This window comes from Oryctolagus cuniculus, chromosome 2, assembly GCF_051225735.1.
Source record: "Oryctolagus cuniculus isolate XC-2025 breed Fujian yellow rabbit chromosome 2, ASM5122573v1, whole genome shotgun sequence".
NCBI lineage: Eukaryota > Metazoa > Chordata > Mammalia > Lagomorpha > Leporidae > Oryctolagus > Oryctolagus cuniculus.
Window position 1 is genome coordinate 52,442,399 of NC_142868.1, and position 17,849 is coordinate 52,460,247.

The 17,849-nt window shown below is 38.4% G+C and overlaps 1 protein-coding gene across 7 annotated transcripts in view; it reads left to right on the plus strand.

Moving 5' to 3' along the window:
- Positions 1-17,849, plus strand: part of CLCN3 (Cl-/H+ antiporter 3) — a 94,350-nt gene that overhangs the window by 43,932 nt on the left and 32,569 nt on the right. For all 7 annotated transcript variants that reach the window (XM_008273874.5, XM_008273897.5, XM_008273885.5 and 4 more), the window contains 3 exons: positions 11,633-11,790; positions 15,246-15,345; positions 16,654-16,841. In XM_008273874.5, the coding sequence (XP_008272096.1) occupies positions 11,633-11,790; positions 15,246-15,345; positions 16,654-16,841 (446 nt within the window). The remainder of the gene's footprint in view (positions 1-11,632; positions 11,791-15,245; positions 15,346-16,653; positions 16,842-17,849) is intronic.

A 17,849-nucleotide genomic window follows, 5' to 3' on the forward strand; every position in this document is an offset into this window, starting at 1 on the left:
GCACCGCGCTGATCCGATGGCAGGAGCCAGGAGCCAGGTGCTTTTCCTGGTCTCCCATGGGGTGCAGGGCCCAAGCACCTGGGCCATCCTCCACTGCACTCCCTGGCCACAGCAGAGGGCTGGCCTGGAAGAGGGGCAACCGGGACAGAATCCAGCGCCCCGACCGGGACTAGAACCCGGTGTGCCGGCGCCGCTAGGCGGAGGATTAGCCTAGTGAGCCGCGGCGCCGGCCTATTTTGTTTTCAATACTTACTTATTTATTTGAAAGGCAGAGTTACAGAGAGGCAGAAGCAGAGTCAGAGAAAGAGAGGTCTTGCATCTGCTGGTTCACTCTCCAAATGGCCACAATGGCCAGATCTGGACTTATCCAAAGCCAGGAGCTTGGAGCTTCTTCTGAGTCTCCCACATGGGTGCAGGGGCCTAAAGGACTTGAGCCATCTTCCGCCTCTTTCTTGGGCCATAGCAGAGAGCTGCATCAAAAGTGGAGCAGCCAGAACTCGAACCGGCACCCATATGGGATGCTGACACTGCAGGCAGTGTCTTTACTTGCTATGCCACAGCACTGGCCCCTCTTCCATCGTTTTTTAAAAGAATTTATATGTATTTTATGTGTGTCTGAGGATTGTAGTCTGTAGTATGAGCCTAAATGGCAAAAGACTTCAGAGGTTTAGCAAGTTGCAATCTTATAACTATATACCCTTTTTTTCGTGTAAAATTGAGTGTTCTCTTTTGACAAAAGACTTGGGCTGATGCTAATGGGAAATTTACTAATGAACTCAGTTTAAAGTTCAGTAGTTATTTAATTTTTTTAGTTCTACAAATATATGTTTGAGGGTAAGTGGGTAGGAATATAAAGGTTTTTTTTGTTAGTAGGAAAGCATATAATTTCATTAATTTTTTCTAGTTTTTTTTTTTTTTTAGATTTATTTATTTATTTGAAAGAGTTAGAGAGGTGAGACAGAGAGAGGGAGAGAGAGAGAGGTCTTCCATCTGATGATTCACTCCCCAATCGGCCGCAATGGCCAGAGCTGTGCCGATCCGAAGCCAGGAGCCAGGGGCTTCCTCCGGGTCTCCCACGTGGTTGCAGGGGCCCAAGAACTTGGACCATCTTCTACCGCTATCCCAGGCCATAGCAGAGAGCTGTATCAGAAGTGGAGCAGCCAGGTCTCTAACTGGCACCCATATGGGATGCGGTGCTTCAGGCCAGGGTGTTAACACACAGCCACAGCGCTGGCCCCATTTCAGTCTTTTTTGTTTTTGAACTTCAGGTTTTAGCATGTTGATCATGAAGTCAGTTGGGTTGTAACCAGTATTTAAAAAAAAAAAAAAAAGATGAAGGTGAACTATCCCAAGTAGTTAAGTGTAACTATATACCAAGTAGTAAGAGTAGTTTTTCCTAAACTTTGACTGTACTTTGGGGCATGCCTACATACTATGTCAGGAAGAAATGTTTCCTATTGTGGGCCATAGTCAAAAAAGTTTTCAAAACAAGTTTCTAAGTATATCCCTGGAGTGGGAATTAACTCTGCATGGAGTAAAGATAGCCTTTCTGTGGTATAAGATTAGTCTAGAGCAACCTGAGGGTGAAAATAGGGGTGTGTTGTTGTCATGGGTTTTGCTAAAGCATTGGGATGTAAGTACAGAGCAACAGCGTGCCCATGACTACTAATGTGGTATGTTTTTATTGCAGCTTCCTAAACAGTATAGACAAAAGTGGTCTGGAATCAAAAGCAAAGAGGAATATTGATGGTGAAGGTTGTATTAATTATCCAAAAGCAGTGCGTGCACACATGTGTTTTGGGATAAGGTACCATTTAATAGTATCAACTTTCTCTAAGAAAAGAATACCCACATATCTTAAAATATGCAAGTAAACCAACCCTGAAATTAATTATTGGGCTTTATTGTATAGTGATTCAGAAATATATGTAGACTCAAGACTGCTTGAACTTGAATCTGTGTTCCTTACTTACTAGTGGTATGACCCTGGGCATATTTCCTAACTCTCTGCCTTGTTTTTCAAATTTATAAGCGCGAGATAACATTGCACAAGGTTGTTGTGAGGATTAAATGAACTAATATTATATAGCATACTAAGAACAATATCTGGCACATGTTAAGTACTCAATGAATATTGATTTTTATTGTTAGAATTAGACATGAGCAAGATTACAGCATCTGGCCTCTGTGTGAGAAAGATATTTTTAATTTGGATGTAGTCTAGTTAATTTATCTTTTGTACTTATTCTTTGGTTTTATATCTAAGAAATGATTGCCTAACCCAAAGTCACAAAAAGTTAGTCTTACATTTTATTTTAAGGATTTCTTGATATTATCTCTTATATTTAAGTCTGTGGCCCATTTTGAGTCCGTCTTTGTGTATGATAGGGTCCAGTTCTGCTATTTTGCAGGTGGCTAGCCAGTTGTCCCAGCATGATTTGTTGAAATGATAAGTATTTCCCTTTAAGGAAATATTTCTTCAAAGAATATTGAATAATCTTAAACCTAATTTTTCTGCAGATAATTTCTAAAGTCTTTTGTTTTGATTATAATAAATCCAGTAAATAATGGATTTGTATATCCATAGACATCCTTAAATTTTGTAAATTTCTGTGTGGAAAATAGTAAAATAAACAATGTTAGACTTTTTCTTATTAATGTTTCCGGGTAAGTTGCAGACTTGTTACATTTCATTGATTGGGTTGTTTTCCTTACTTGCTGAGATATTTTATTTAGTGATATAAGAACCATGAAATGTCCATGATTGAAAACTTGGTTATTTACCATACATTTTATAAATTTGTTTCTGTGTCCATACTGGTATTAAAAAATCCATAGGCTTTTTGCCCAATATCCAGTTGTAAGAAAAACTTACTGTCCAAATTTATGACACTTTTTCTTTTCTGGGACTTTTGTTAACCTTGTGGTTAAGGTTAGTGCCATATGGGTACTGTAATTCAGCCTTGGGACTTTAAACACCAAAATATTTGAGTAAAAATAATAGTTTGTGTTCATTGATTAACTACTGTTCGCCAATATAGTATTAAAAGGTATATTTATCTGCAGTCTGTTCATCATACTCTGCAACTGGTTGAGAAAAGTATGGTACCTCAAAGATGTCAGTATGTAACTTATGCTGCAGCTAATAGTTGGCAGAGCTGGAATTTGACTCTACATCTTTCTGACCTCACATTTCATTAAGGCTTTGGAATTTCTCTACCAGACCTCTCTGCAAGGAGAGTGATATTTATTTCCATCTTTTTTGTTTATTTTCAGCCAAAAGGTAGTAGAATTAGTTAGTACAAATGTCAGTCACTGGCATCTGATAGTCCTCCACAAAAAAGTTCGATTTTTTTTTTCTTGTCTGAAATTTGAAAGCTACTAACATTCATCTCATACTTTCTTATGTTCGAAGATCTAGGGGTCTATGTGGCAAGAACTATTTTATATTCTTTCGAAGGTTCAGTTATGGCACTTAATTGGCTCCAAGTACCTTTGTGTCACTATGCTCAGATTTAAATTTCCAGGAGCTGGAGTTTGTGCCTTTTCCCTAGTTGAGGAAGGGTGGGAACCTTCATTGACCCTCACACACCAAAACTGCATTCTGTGATGGATAGAAGTTTCCTAAAATAATTGTGTTCCATTATAGAAAGGAGGGAAAAGGGATACTAGGTGGGCAAAAACAATAAAGGCTCATTACATAAATAACACTGGTGTGAGTATAATTATTGGCTAATATGGTTATTTTAAGTTTAGACTTATAATTGGTTGTTAATATTAAATGTCTACAAGCTTCTATACTGCAAAAGGAGCACTCAGGAAAGTGAAGAGGCAATTGATAGGATGGGAGAAATAATTTGCAAAATATACAACTGATAAAGGATTAATAACCAAAATATATAAAGAGATCAAGAAACGCCACAACAACAAAACAAACAACCCAGTTAACAAATGGGCAAAGAACTTAAACAGACATTTTTCAAAAGAGGAAATCCAAATGGCAAACAGACATATGAAAAAATGCCAGGATCACTAGCCATCAGAGAAATACAAATCAAAACCACAATGAGGTTTCAATTTACCCCCATTAGAAGGGCTTTCATATAGAAGTCAACAAACAACAAATGCTGGCAAAAATGTGGGGAAAAGGATACCCTAATCCACTGTTGGCAGGAATGTAAACTGCTGAAACCACTATGGAAGACAGTATGGAGATTCCTCCAAAGGCTGAATATAGACCTACCCATATGACCCAGCCATCCCACTTGTGGGAATTTATGCAAAGGAGATGAAATCAAGTAAAAGAGTTATCTGCATCCCCATGTTTATTGCAGCTTAATTCACAATTGTTAAGACATGGAATCAACCTAAATACTTGTCAAGACTAGATAATGACATTACAGGATATGTACTCTATGGAATACTACACAGTGATTAAAAAATAAAATCTGGTCATTTGCAACAAAGTGGATGAATCTGGAACATCATACTTAGTGAAATGAGCCAGTCCCAAAGGGACAAATACCATATGTTCTCCCTGATCTGTGGTAACTAATAGAGCACTTAAAAGGCAATCTATAGAATTGAAGTTAACACACTGAGAAGCAATGGCTTGAAAAGCCCTTGTGTTGACTGTCAAGGAACAGTTTTTTTTTTTTCTTTTCATACTATTTGTTGAACTCCTTATTTAACATATAGTTAATCACATGTGTATAAAGTCAATTGAAAATAGATCTCAGGGGCCTGTGCTGTAGTTTAGTGGGTAAAGCCGCCGCCTGCAGTGCCGGCATCCCATATGGGCACCGGTTCGAGTCCTTGCTGCTTCACTTCCAACTCAGCTCTCTGCAATGGCCTGGGAAAGCAGTAGAAGACAGCCGAAGTCCTTGGGCCCCTGCACCCACATGGGAGACCAGGAAGAAGCTCCTGGCTCCTGGCTTTGGATCAGCCCAGCTCTGGCCACTGGAATCATTTGAGAAGTGAACCAGCGGAGGGAAGACTTTCTCTCTCTGCCTCTGCTTCTGCCTCTCTATAACTGCATTTTTAAAGATTGATTTATTTATGAAAAACCATACTCATATGGAAAGCAGAATTAGAGATTCTCAGGTATGTTAAGGTATTTTAAATATTCTTATTATATTTCTTTTTCAAGTGCTTTTTCTTAAGAAAATTGGTAGCCATTCAGTTAACTTTCACAAAGTTTACTGAATAAAATCAGGATAGGTGAGTGGAGGGAGGTGGAGACTAGGGAAGAGCCTAAAGCTTTACATTTATAAAGTTTTTTATGTAAATGAACATGGGCTTTGCACTCAAGAATTGGACCTTAAACCCTTAGTCAAGAGTGGTAAATTACTTGTTCCTAGAACATTTCTGCCAAAACACTGAAAACAATATGCGATTCTCCTTTTAGAGATTTTGTACCTTTCCAAACCAAACATTCAGATGTATTAATTAAATATAGAAATAAAAGAGAACCCTATGACACCTGGTAAAAACAAATAGATATTTAAGTTTCTTAGTGCAAAATTTACTTTATTGCATTATTTAATCCCTTCTATGTTCAAGTTTTGTTCTTACAATCTCTCTGAATTGTCAAGAAACAGAGCTTCCAAACTATAGTATAGCTTCTTTGGCTTGTATTGTAGTGATGAAATGAAGTGCTAGTGTTGGCACTGTGGTTCTATGTGCACCCTTTCACTCCTGCCCTCTTCTGATTTAAGACATTTTCTTCATTTGTTTAAAGAGTGTTCAGAGTGATTAGGGAAAGTTCAGTTTCTGGATTTGCCACATGAGAGTTTTGTTAAGTGACTTAACATTTATGATTGTTTCTTTATTTTTAAGATTTATTTATTTATTTGAATGTAGTTATGCAAAGAGAGGGCAATCTTGCATCTGCTGATTTACTCCCCATTAGGCTGCAATGATCAGGAATGGGCCAGGCCAAAGTCAGGAGCCAAGAGCCTCATCTGGGTGCAAGGGCCCAAGGACTTGGGCCATTTTCTGCTGCTTTCTCAGGCACATTAACAGGGAGCTGGATTGGAAGTGAGCAGCCTGGACAGGAACCAGTCAGTGCCCATGTAGGATGCTGGCATTGAACCCCTGTGTTTCTTTATCTGTAAACAAAAGTCAGTCAGTTAAACCAGAAAGATTATAGAAAGATGCAAGAATAGTCTTCAAATTTGGCTTCATTTTTTTGTAAAGGTTTATTTTTATTTTATTTGAAAGAGTTACAGAGAGAGGTAGAGACAGAGAGAGAGGTCTTCCATCTGCTGGTTCACTCCCTAGACAGCTGCAATGACCGGAGCTGGGCCCAGCTGAAGCCAGGAGCTTCTTCCGGGTCTCCCACATGGATGCAGGAGCCCAAGGACTTGGGCCATCTTCCACTGCTATCTCAGGCCATAGCAGAGAGCTGAATCAGAAGAGGAGCAGCCGGGACTAGAACCGGTGCCCATAGGGGATGCCAGCACTGCAGGCCAGGGCTTTAACCTGCTGTGCCACAGCACCAGCCCCAATTGCTTCATTTCTTAAAAGTTAGAAGGAAATGAACAGGTCTCATGTATTTTACTTTTTCATCTTTCCTTGAAATACGAGCATAGTGTCATTCCATTCCATATAGTTTGTATTAAAGAATTAGCTATATTTGTATTAAAATGATGTCCTTTTAAAAAAAAGATTTATTATCCGAAAGCAGAGTTACAGAGGGCAGAGAGAGAGAGAGAGAGAGAGAGAGAGAGGTCTTCTATCTGATAGTCCACTCCCCAGATGGTCACAACAGCCGGAACTAGAGTGATCTGAAGCCGGGAGACTGGAGCTTCTGGGTCTCTCACATGGGTGCAGGGACCCAAGGACTTGGACCATCTTCTGCTGCTTTCCCAGGACATAGCAGAGAGCTGGATTAGAAGTGGAGCAGCCGGGACTCAAACTGGTGTCCAAATTGGATGCTGGTGCTGCAGGTGGTGGCTTTACCTGCTTAAGTTACTGTTTTTTGGTATACAATCTCTATCTCTGATAAATGATTTGAGGATGTAATTTTAGAATCACTTATGCTAAAATCACTGTTGGAAATGATATATACAGGGCTTTGGAAACATTTAAAATGTGTCCTTGCTTTGTGTAAGCTATAGTATGTATCATGTGGTTCTCATGGATGCTGACAGATCCTTAATGTATTGTCCAATGTTGCCTAGATGTCAGGAAGTAGAGTCTGGGCCCTTGTGTTCAATTTTTGTGCTCTTTTCATTGATTTATACTAGAATTTTTCTTCTGTTCATGTTCCTATGAAAATATAGTGTGCCCTTATTTAGAAAAATAATTTTCCTTGTATATAACTATAAACTCTTATTTTCTACTTTAAACTTAGATATATGATATACACATTCACAGAGATGGGAGTCTGTATCAATAATATATAGACATTGTGTGTGTGTGTGTGTGTGTGTGTAAAGTAAAAAATAAAGTTTGTGCTCAGCTTTTTCTAACTTATGGTCCCTAGAGGTGGCCATTTTTAAAAAATATTTATTTATTTATTTATTTGAATGTCAGAGTTACAGAGAGGCAGAGGCTGAGAGAGAGAGAGAGAGGTTTTCTATCCACTGGTTCACTCCCCAGTTAGCCGCAATGGCCAGAGCTGCACCAATCCGAAGCCAGGAGCCAGGAGCTTCCTCCAGATCTCCCATGCATGTGCAGGGGTCCAAGGACTTGGGCCATCTCCTACTGCTTTCCCAGGCCATAGCAGAGAGCTGGGTTGGAAATGAAGCAGCTATGACTGAACCAGCTCCTATATTGGATGCTGGCACTGCAGGCACGGCTTTACGCACTATTCCACAGTGCCATCCCAAGCCATTATTAAGATATTGTCTCTTATCTGGTAATACTATTTTCTCTATAAGCAGACACGGGAAGTTTATTTTTTAAACCAAAATAATTTTTCAAAGCAAGTTTCATATTAAACATGCTTCTACTCACTTGGCACATTTTTAACTGCAATATATTGTAGCCAGCTTTTTTATATGTACATTTATTAATCCACCTCATCTTTTTTAAATGCTGCATTATGTTCCATTGCATTAATATACAGGACTTATTACCAATGGATGGGACATTTCCATTGCTTTGAACTTTTCAGTATTGCAAATAATGAAATATTCAAGTCTCTGCATTTGTTGAATCAATTCCTAGAAGTAGAAATCTTAGTTTTGATAGCTCCCTGGCTACTTCTCTTTCCTTCCACTGTCAAATCCAGTTATTTTCACTTTTGAATTATTGTATTTTTTTTAAAGATTTATTTTATTTATTTGAAAGACAAAGTTACAGAGAGAGATAGAGACAGAGAGAGAGAGGTCTTCCATCCACTGGCTCACTCCCCAGATGGCTGCAACGGCCGGAGCTGTGCCAATTCAAAGCCAGGAGCCAGGAGCTTCTTCTGTTCTCCCATGTGGGTGCAGGGGCCCAAGGATTTGGGCCATCTTCTGCTATCCCAGGCCATAGCAGAGTACTGGATTGGAAGAGGAGCAGCTGGGACTAGAACCATTGTCCATATGGCATGCTGGCATTCCAGGCCAGGGCTTTAACCCACTACACCACAGCGCTGGCCTGAATTATTGCATTTTTACAGACTTTTTTTCTACCCCTCTATACTCTTTTCTAATAGTAATAGAAACTATTTTAATAATCATGTTTACATCCTTTTTTTTTCAGAGATAGGTGTAAGCATATATTTGACATAGAATGTGAAGCTGTAATTCTCATTGTGAAGTCATAGCCTCATTATTTTAAATTACGTAAAATTTATATTTTAAGGAAATTTTCTTAAATTAATCCCATCCTATATGTCATAATCCTAAGATTTCTCTGTGTCGAATTAAATGTAATTAACAAATAACATTTGTCTTAAAGTGCTTTGATATTAGAACTTTGCTTTAAAATATAATTTGGAATGGGAACTTAGAACTTGCACCTTGAAGTCAGGGACAGTGGTTTTCTTATTATAGTTATATCTTGTATACTGTATAGAAGAGTGTCATTTATATTTTAAAAAAATTCTTAATAAATGTCTTTTGTTGCCGGCACTGTGGCTCAATAGGCTAATCCTCCGCCTGCGGCACCAGCACCCTGGGTTCTAGTCCTGGTGGGGGCACCAGATTCTGTCCCGGTTGCCCCTCTTCCAAGCCAACTCTCTGCTATGGCCCGGGAGTGCAGTGGAGGATGGCCCAAGTGCTTGGGCCCTGTACCCACATGGGAGACAAGGAGAAGCACCTGTCTCCTGGCTTCGGATAAGTGAGGTGTGCAGGCCACAGCGCGCAGGCTGTGGTGGTCATTGGAGGGTGAACCAACAGCAAAAGGAAGACCTCTCTCCCTGTCTCTCTCTCTCACTGTCCACTCTGCCTGTCAAAAAAATAAAAAGAAAAAAAAAAAAAAGAAATGTCTTTTGTTGATTTTAGTTTGTGCTGTGCAGACTTTAAGTCAGGGCTTGGCAAACTATGGCCCATGATCCCAATCTTGCCCTTCATACCTGTTTCATTCCTGTTTTACTGGAATGTATTCATATACATTCATTTAGGTATTATCTGATTTCCTTTGTGTTATTATGACAGAATTGAATCGTTGCAACTGTATGTACCTCAAAATTTAAAATGTTAGTCTGTGATTGTTTTCTGGCCCCTCTTTTAAGTTATAAGCGTTTTGGCATGAATACATTTTTCTTTTCTTTTTATAGCACATAGTAATATGTTCTGCCCACACTGTGCATAATTTATGGATTTATTCAATTATATGTATAAGTGTAACTGCAGGAAAATTCCTCAAAGTAATCTTGCCGGGGGATAGTACCTGTGTATGTTAAATTTTGGTAGCTTTTGCCTTCCTTAAAGGATTATATAAATATATATTTATTTTTTGAAAAGATTTATTTATTTATTTGAAAATCAATGTTACAAGGAGAGAGGAGAAGGAGAGAGAGGTAGAGGGAGAGGTCTTCCATCCGATGGTTCACTTCCCAATTGGCTACAGTGGCCGGAGCTGCACTCTTCCGAAGCCAGGAGCCAGGAGCTTCCTCTGGGTCTCCCATGCGGATGCAGGGGCCAACGACTTGGGCCATCTTCCTCTGCTTTCCCAGGCCATTTTTAACTGCAATATATATATTGTAGTGGTCTCGAACTGGCGCCCATATGAGATGCTGGCACTTCAGGCCAGGGCATTAACTTGCTGTGCCACAGAGCCGGCCCCCCATAAATTTACATTTAAACTACTAATTTTGTGATGGGACCTCTTTCTCCATAACCTAGCCAACTCAGTGCACTCACACATGTTTTTAAGTGTACCAGTCTGATAGAAGAAAATAATATTGTAGATTTGATTTACATCTCTTTGTATGTGCTAGATTGAACTTTTCATATTTAAAAGTCATTTGTATTTTTCCCTTGAATTGTCTTTCATTGTCCTTCCTATTACTTTCTTTGTCTGTTGTACCCACATATACTATATCCGGAACATTTGTCAAAGATTGATTTAATTCTAATGAGGCCATCACAACAATGAAGCTTATTCCAAAGATGATATATAAGGCTGAAATTATATAGTTATTGGAAGAAAAATTTTCTTAGAGAGTCTAGCAAACCACTACCCTTTGTTACTAATTTTCCTGGATAGAATCTGCCGTGTGGTAGTTTGTTTTGCTTTGTTTTTCACTTATTTGAAAAGCAGAGCATATAAGAGAGAATCTTCCACCTGATGGTTCATTCCCCAAATGGCCTCAACAGCTGGCACTAGAGCAGGCCAAAAGTCTGAAACTCAATTTGTGTCTTCACATGAATGGCGTGTACCCAAGTACTTTAACTGTCACTTGTTGCCTCTCGGGGTACACATAAACAGGAAGCCGAAATCAGAATTGGGAGCAGAGCTGAGTCTTGAAACCAGGCACTTAGATATGGGATATGACACCACATGTCTGCCCCTCCATTTGTGTTTGAACAGATGAAAATCACCATTTTCTATTTATCAGTCTTCTACAAGGCATTTTCTAACTTTATGTATTCTATCCCCCAGTCACAATTAAAGAGCAAGCCATACAATTCTCTTCTCCAGCACATCAGATGAGAGTTGGGCAGAGTTGTTAATTAGTACTGTGCTATGACATTGAAAGGGTATGGCATAATTTTTGGATAGTTTTTTAAAATATTTTGTTTCAATTATCTCAAATGATAGTATTTCTTTGTGAGTTCACAGTTAACTTATTTTGTTAAGATTTTATTTATATATATAAGAGGTAGCATTACAGAGAGAGAGAGACAGACAGACAGAAATTTCTTCCATCCACTGGTTCACTCCCTAAATGGCTACAATGGCCAGAGCTGGGCTGATCTAAAGCCGGGAGCCAGGATTATCTTCTGGGTCTCTGATGTGAGTGCAAGGGCCCAAGGACTTGGACCATATTCTACTGCTTTCTCAGGTCATAGCAGAGAGCTGGATCGGAAGAGGAGGAGCTGGGACTCAAACTAGTGCCCATATGGGGTGCAGGCACCTCAGGCGGAGGCCTAGTCTACTGCGCCACAGCCCCCACATTGAACTTCTAAGATTACATAACTCACTGTTGTCTCTCATAAAGTGTTTGTCTTTCCTTTCCTTTTTTGTTCTCAAGGAACTCATTATACAATGACGAATGGAGGTAGCATCAACAGTTCTACACATCTACTGGATCTTTTGGATGAACCAATTCCAGGTGTTGGTACATATGATGATTTCCATACTATTGACTGGGTTCGAGAAAAATGTAAAGACAGAGAAAGACATAGACGGGTAAGTGTTTTTGATACTTTGTATTTATATAATAAGTAATTAAGTTATTTAATAATATAATATAATATTATTATTATATTATTATGATCTCCTGTTGCCAACATATAAGTTACACATTAAAATATACTTAGGTAAATTTTACATTTCATATGTGACTTTTTTTTTCTTTGTGTGTTTTTGTTGTTGTTATTGATTATTTATATATCATACCTTTCTGGAAAGGATTTGTGGTAGCTTACAAACAGATAAACTCACTAAGTAGACAAAATAGGAAGGAAAAGAAAAAACACACTATAGAAATTTGGGTAAGATCAAGTTAAGTTGAAGATATAAAGACCTGTATGGTTTTTGGCTTTGAGCATGCCTGCAGCTGAGGCAAAAGGGGAAACTTGTTGCATAACTCTTTTTTTTATTTTTTTTACAGGCAGAGTGGACAGTGAGAGAGAGAGACAGAGAGAAAGGTCTTCCTTTTGCCATTGGTTCACCCTCCAATGGCCGCCGCGGCCAGCGCGCTGCGGCCGGTGCGCTGCGCTGATCCAAAGGCAGGAGCCAGGTGCTTCTCCTGGTCTCCCATGGGGTGCAGGGCCCAAGCACTTGGGCCATCCTCCACTGCACTCCCTGGCCATAGCAGAGAGCTGGCCTGGAAGAGGGGCAACCAGGACTTGAACCTGGTATGCTGGCGCCGCAAGGCGGAGGATTAGCCTAGTGAGCCGCGGCGCCGGCCGCATAACTCTTATAGTTAAAAAAAAGAATAAATGTTCAAGTGAGACAATTTTGTAGAATTTTGATACGTTCTTTTATACCATTTACCAATCTTAAAATTCTGTCGTATTTTCTCAGGCTGCTCCCAAGTAAGGCTTACTGAGTGTTGAAATGAATCACTAATTCCACTCCTCAACCTCCAAAATGACTTCAACATAAAGTACAATATTTGGATCCTTTTTGTTGTTGATCATTACTTATGGACATAATGTAATCCAAAATGTACTTTATCAAGAATAATTTCATATAAATAAGTTATAAACTTTCACAATAAGGTGTACATGTCCATGAAAACTGAAATTGGGATTAGATTATGGTTTTGTTTTTTTTTTTTTTTTTTTGTGGGAAGTACAACTTCTGAGATTATCCAGGGGATATTTAAACCTTTAGGCATCACTGAAGGAAAACATAGTATGTGAAATCAATGTGCTTATCCAGTGATTCTTAAACTTTTTGATCTCAGATTCCCTTTAAGCTCTAATAAAACATTTAAGACTCCCTAAGGAGGCCAACGCCATGGCTCAGTAGGCTAATCCTCCACCTGCAGCGCTGGCACTCCGGGTTCTAGTCCCGGTCAGGGCGCCGGATTCTGTCCCAGTTGCTCCTCTTCCAGTCCAGCTCTCTGCTGTGACCCAGGAGTGCAGTGGAAGATGGCCCAGGTCCTTGGGCCCTGCTCCTGGCTGCTGGCTCCTGGCTTTGGATCAGCGTGGTGCGCTGGCTGCAGTGGCCATTGTGGGGTGAACCAACAGAAAAGGGAGGACCTTTCTCTCTCTCTCTCTCTCTCTCTCTCTCACTGTCCACTCTGCCTGTCAAAAAATATATAAATAAAACACTCCCTAAGGAGATTTTATTTATGTAGGTACTATCAGTTGATATTTATCATGCTTAATACTAAAACAGAAATTTAAAAAATAATTATTAATGTAAAATAATACAACTTATTATATATTAACATTTTTATAAAACTGACCACATTTTCCAAACTAAAATATATTTAGTAAGAAAATAATTGTGTCAAAATAATATAGCTATATATGAAGTAGCCAAATCACCTGTGTGTTTTAGCTAATCATATCAGTCATCTCTCCCTAGATTGTTAATTTTTTTTTTTTAAGATTTATTTATTTGGAAGACAGAGTTACAGAGAAAGAGAGACAGAGAGATCTTCTATCCAATGGTCCACTTCCCAGATGACCACAATGCTCAGGGCAGGGCAAGGCTAAAGCCAGAGACTTCATGTGGTCTCCCACTTGGGTAGCAGGAGCCCAAGTATTTGGGCCATATTCTGCCGCCTTCCCAGGTCGTTAGCATGGAACTAGATTGGAAGTGGAGCAGCTGGGACATGAACTAGCACCCATTTTGGATGCTGGCATTGTAGATGGCAGCTTTACCTGCTAAGCCACAACACTGGCCCCCTAGTTAATTTTTTTTTATTTCAAATGTTTAGTTATTTATTTACATCTGTTTGAGAGGCAGAACAACTGAAAGAGACAAAGATAGAGACTTCTTCCATCTGGTTGGTTCTCTTCAATTAGACCAAGTCAATGAATTTCAAAGCTGTAAGCCATGCTCCAAGGTACTAAAGTACTGAATGGCTTAAAAAAAAAAAAAAAAAAAGATGTATTTATTTGAAAGGCAGAATGACAGGAAGTGGGGGAGACACACATACACACACACACACACACACACACGCACACACACACAACACACACCTTTCATATGCTGATTCACTCCCCAAATGGCCACAATGGCTGGGGCTAATGTGGCGCTCTCTAGTGTGGAAGATAGAGATGTAAGTATCTGAGCCATCATCCACTGCATTCCCAGGTGCATTAGCAGGAAACTGGATTGGAAGCTGAATGGCCAGGACTTGAACTGGCACTCCAAGATGAGATGCCAGCATTTCAAGCATTGGCTCAACTGACTGTACAATGTCAGCCCAGGAAAATGGTATTTAAAAGCAACAATTCTAGTAGGACAGAAATTTGGGCTCACAATGGAAAGGTTTAGAATAAGTACATTGTCTAGAGAGGTGAGACTAGCTTTCTTGTATCTTAGTAGAATGAGATCTAGATGGATCAGAATTAGTACTTTCTTGTCAATCCCCAAATTTCTTAATCTGTATTCAGTGGACAACAATTTTCTTTGGCTTTGCACAGTGGTTAAAGATCCTTTGTACCCTACCAGTGGGACTGGACCTCTCCACACCTGCATATTTTCAGGGATAAGAGTTTTGGAAGTTTCTTTGTCCATATGACTGTTCTATAATGTACTTACAGGAATTTACTATCATTCACTGATCTTACCTTTCAAAGAAAATTGTAATCCACTTAACTGATAGGACTAGGAGATGACATTTCAAACCATGTTGCCTTCCATTAATGAAAAAAAATAGATCTGCCAATTAAAGTTTGAATTTGTTTCAATTCCTAACAACCTAAGGTCAGACTTTCTATGATTTGTGGAATTCTTGCACCAAAATCTGAAGGTACTTACTGAATACACAGATCTCTGGGTTAATGCTTATCATCTGGTTATACAGGTATACCAGTATTTTGTCCCCAAATTACCTTTCTTATTATTTAGGTCAGAAAGTACTGTTCTGTGTAGAAAATAAGACAAACTACTAGATTCTAGAATTGTGGCTTCTGTTCTTAGTTTGGAAAATGAAGCATGGACATTTCTTATTTCAGATCAACAGCAAAAAGAAAGAATCAGCATGGGAAATGACAAAAAGCTTGTATGATGCGTGGTCAGGATGGCTAGTAGTAACACTAACAGGATTGGCATCAGGTAAAGAAAAACTTAAAAACAATCCTTTTTTTTTAGTTATAAGAACTGTAAATAGTTCTCTCCTCCCTGACTCAATTCTTTGTATTTCAAGTACTGCTAAATCTTTTTAAAATTATTTTTATTATTGGATTTTAAAACACATTTGTTTGTTTCCTTTAAAAAAAATCTTCTTAAATATAAGACTAGGAGGTAGGAGGCTTCCAAATCTAGTTTTGGCAACTTGATTGATATTAATGAGCTCAACTTCCATATCAAAATGAGTGGTTTTTGAGCAGATAATCAGGAAAATATCTTTTGATTTTAATATCATAATAACTACCACATACTTAGAGACTGTTTAGTATGTGTCATGCACTGTTCTAAAAAGTTCACATGTATATTATGTAAACTTTATGGCAATCCTATGGTATAGATACTGTCATCATAACCATTGTAAAGATGAGGAGATTGAAACAGAAGAGGAGTTAAGTAACCTGATTTACAGCTAGTAAGTGGCTATGGCAGAACTAGAATCTAAGCCTGCTCCTTTAATCGCCACGCTATACAGAATGGCCACAAAAAGTTACTGTATTTAGAACTTAAATAACTGTTTAGGATCTGAAAACAAATATTAAGGACTGTTGTAATCATTTTCAGTTTCCATCGTGGAAGACTATGTACAGAAGAACATGAAATATTAAAATTTTGTGAAGAATAGAGGGAAGTACTAGTTGCACGCATGAGAATTTTGTGGCTTCTGTGTACATGACCCATTTATTTTTCATCTGACAAGAAGGGCCCAGATTAGACCATAAATTTGTATATTTGTTTATATTCTGCCAGCAAAATAATCTCAGTCTATATGGTTTTCTGTTTTAAGAAAAACTTGCAAATTTGTCACAGTAATTCATGAATACTGTGATTCACAATTTCTAGTGGACATTAAATTTTATTGTGTTATTTAAATTTTGGATGAAAACATACTAGTAAAATTCCTGACTTCCTAACCAGATTTGTGAACCTCCTTCCAAGTAGCCTTGCAAAGATGTTTCAGTGTCATTGAAGCACCTTTTAAAAAAATAAGTTAACTTGAATGATATGGCTGGTTTTAATTCAAAATAACTATTTTACAGAACAACTATTTATAGTTTTAAAAAAATGAACATTTTTTATTACAATTTGAAAATCTGTAATTCATGTAGTAGTCTCAAAATGACCCTTTATTTATAGCAAGTCCTCTGCTGTCTCTACCTCTTGAATCTAGATCATTCTTGACACCCCAAAAATGGATTTATTAATATTTTTACTATCCTGAATATTTTTTTACAGGGGCATTGGCTGGTTTAATAGACATTGCTGCTGATTGGATGACTGACTTGAAGGAGGGCATTTGCCTTAGTGCGTTATGGTACAACCATGAACAGTGTTGTTGGGGATCTAATGAAACAACATTTGAAGAGAGAGATAAATGTCCACAGTGGAAAACATGGGCAGAATTAATCATAGGCCAAGCAGAAGTAAGTCTTGCTTTGTCTCAAGATGAATTAATAATTGATAATAGCAAAGGGTCTCAATCTCACTTAATTACAGAATTAATCACGTATTAGATGAATGTAACCTACATTAAATGAAGAAAAATTAGAATAGAATGGAAAATATGAGGATACATTGCAGCAGGAAAGAAATAGTTCAAGTTGAATATCTCTAATGTGAAAAATGCAAGATCTGAAATGCTCTAAAATCTAAACCTTTATGAGTGCTGATTTAACTCCCAAAGTGGAAAATTGCACACCTGGCCTCATATGAAGGGTTGAAGTCAAAATACAGGCACACTGCAAATATTGTATAAGTTACTTTCAGACCATGTCTATGAGGTGTATGTAAAAAATGAATTTAACAAATATCTTTTTGTTAAAAATATCTCATCATATACGTGCAGATATTTCAAAATAAAAAAAATCTTAAACACTTCCATTACCAAGCATTTTGAATAAGGGATACTTAATCTGTATTATCTCAATTAGTTTTTTGTATCAGTTAACCATGTAGTCATATACAAGTCCATTAGGTTATATTGCAAATACAAGTACGTTTATTGTGAATTGTAGAAAAGAATAAGATCTATGTAAGGTTAATGTGAGTACAATTTTTAAAAACGTTTAACATTATGTAACTAAGATTAGAAAGTATGAATTATGAAAAAGATGAATAAATAAGTGGTTTTTAAAAAAGTTTGGTGACCAGTGCTGTGATATAGCGAGTTAAACTGCTATCTGTGATGCAGGCATCCCATTTGGACACTGGTTTGTGTCCTGGCTGCTCTACTGATCCAGCTCCCTGCTAGTGCCTCTGGGAAAGCAGTGGAAAATGGCCCAGGTCTTTGGGCCCCTGCCTGCACCAATGTGGGAGATCTGGATGAAGCCCCTGCCTTTGGCCTGGCCCAGCCCTGGCTGTTGAGGCCATTTAGGGAGTGAATCAGTAGATAGAAAATCAGTCAGTCAATCTCCCTCTCTCCCTCTCTCCCT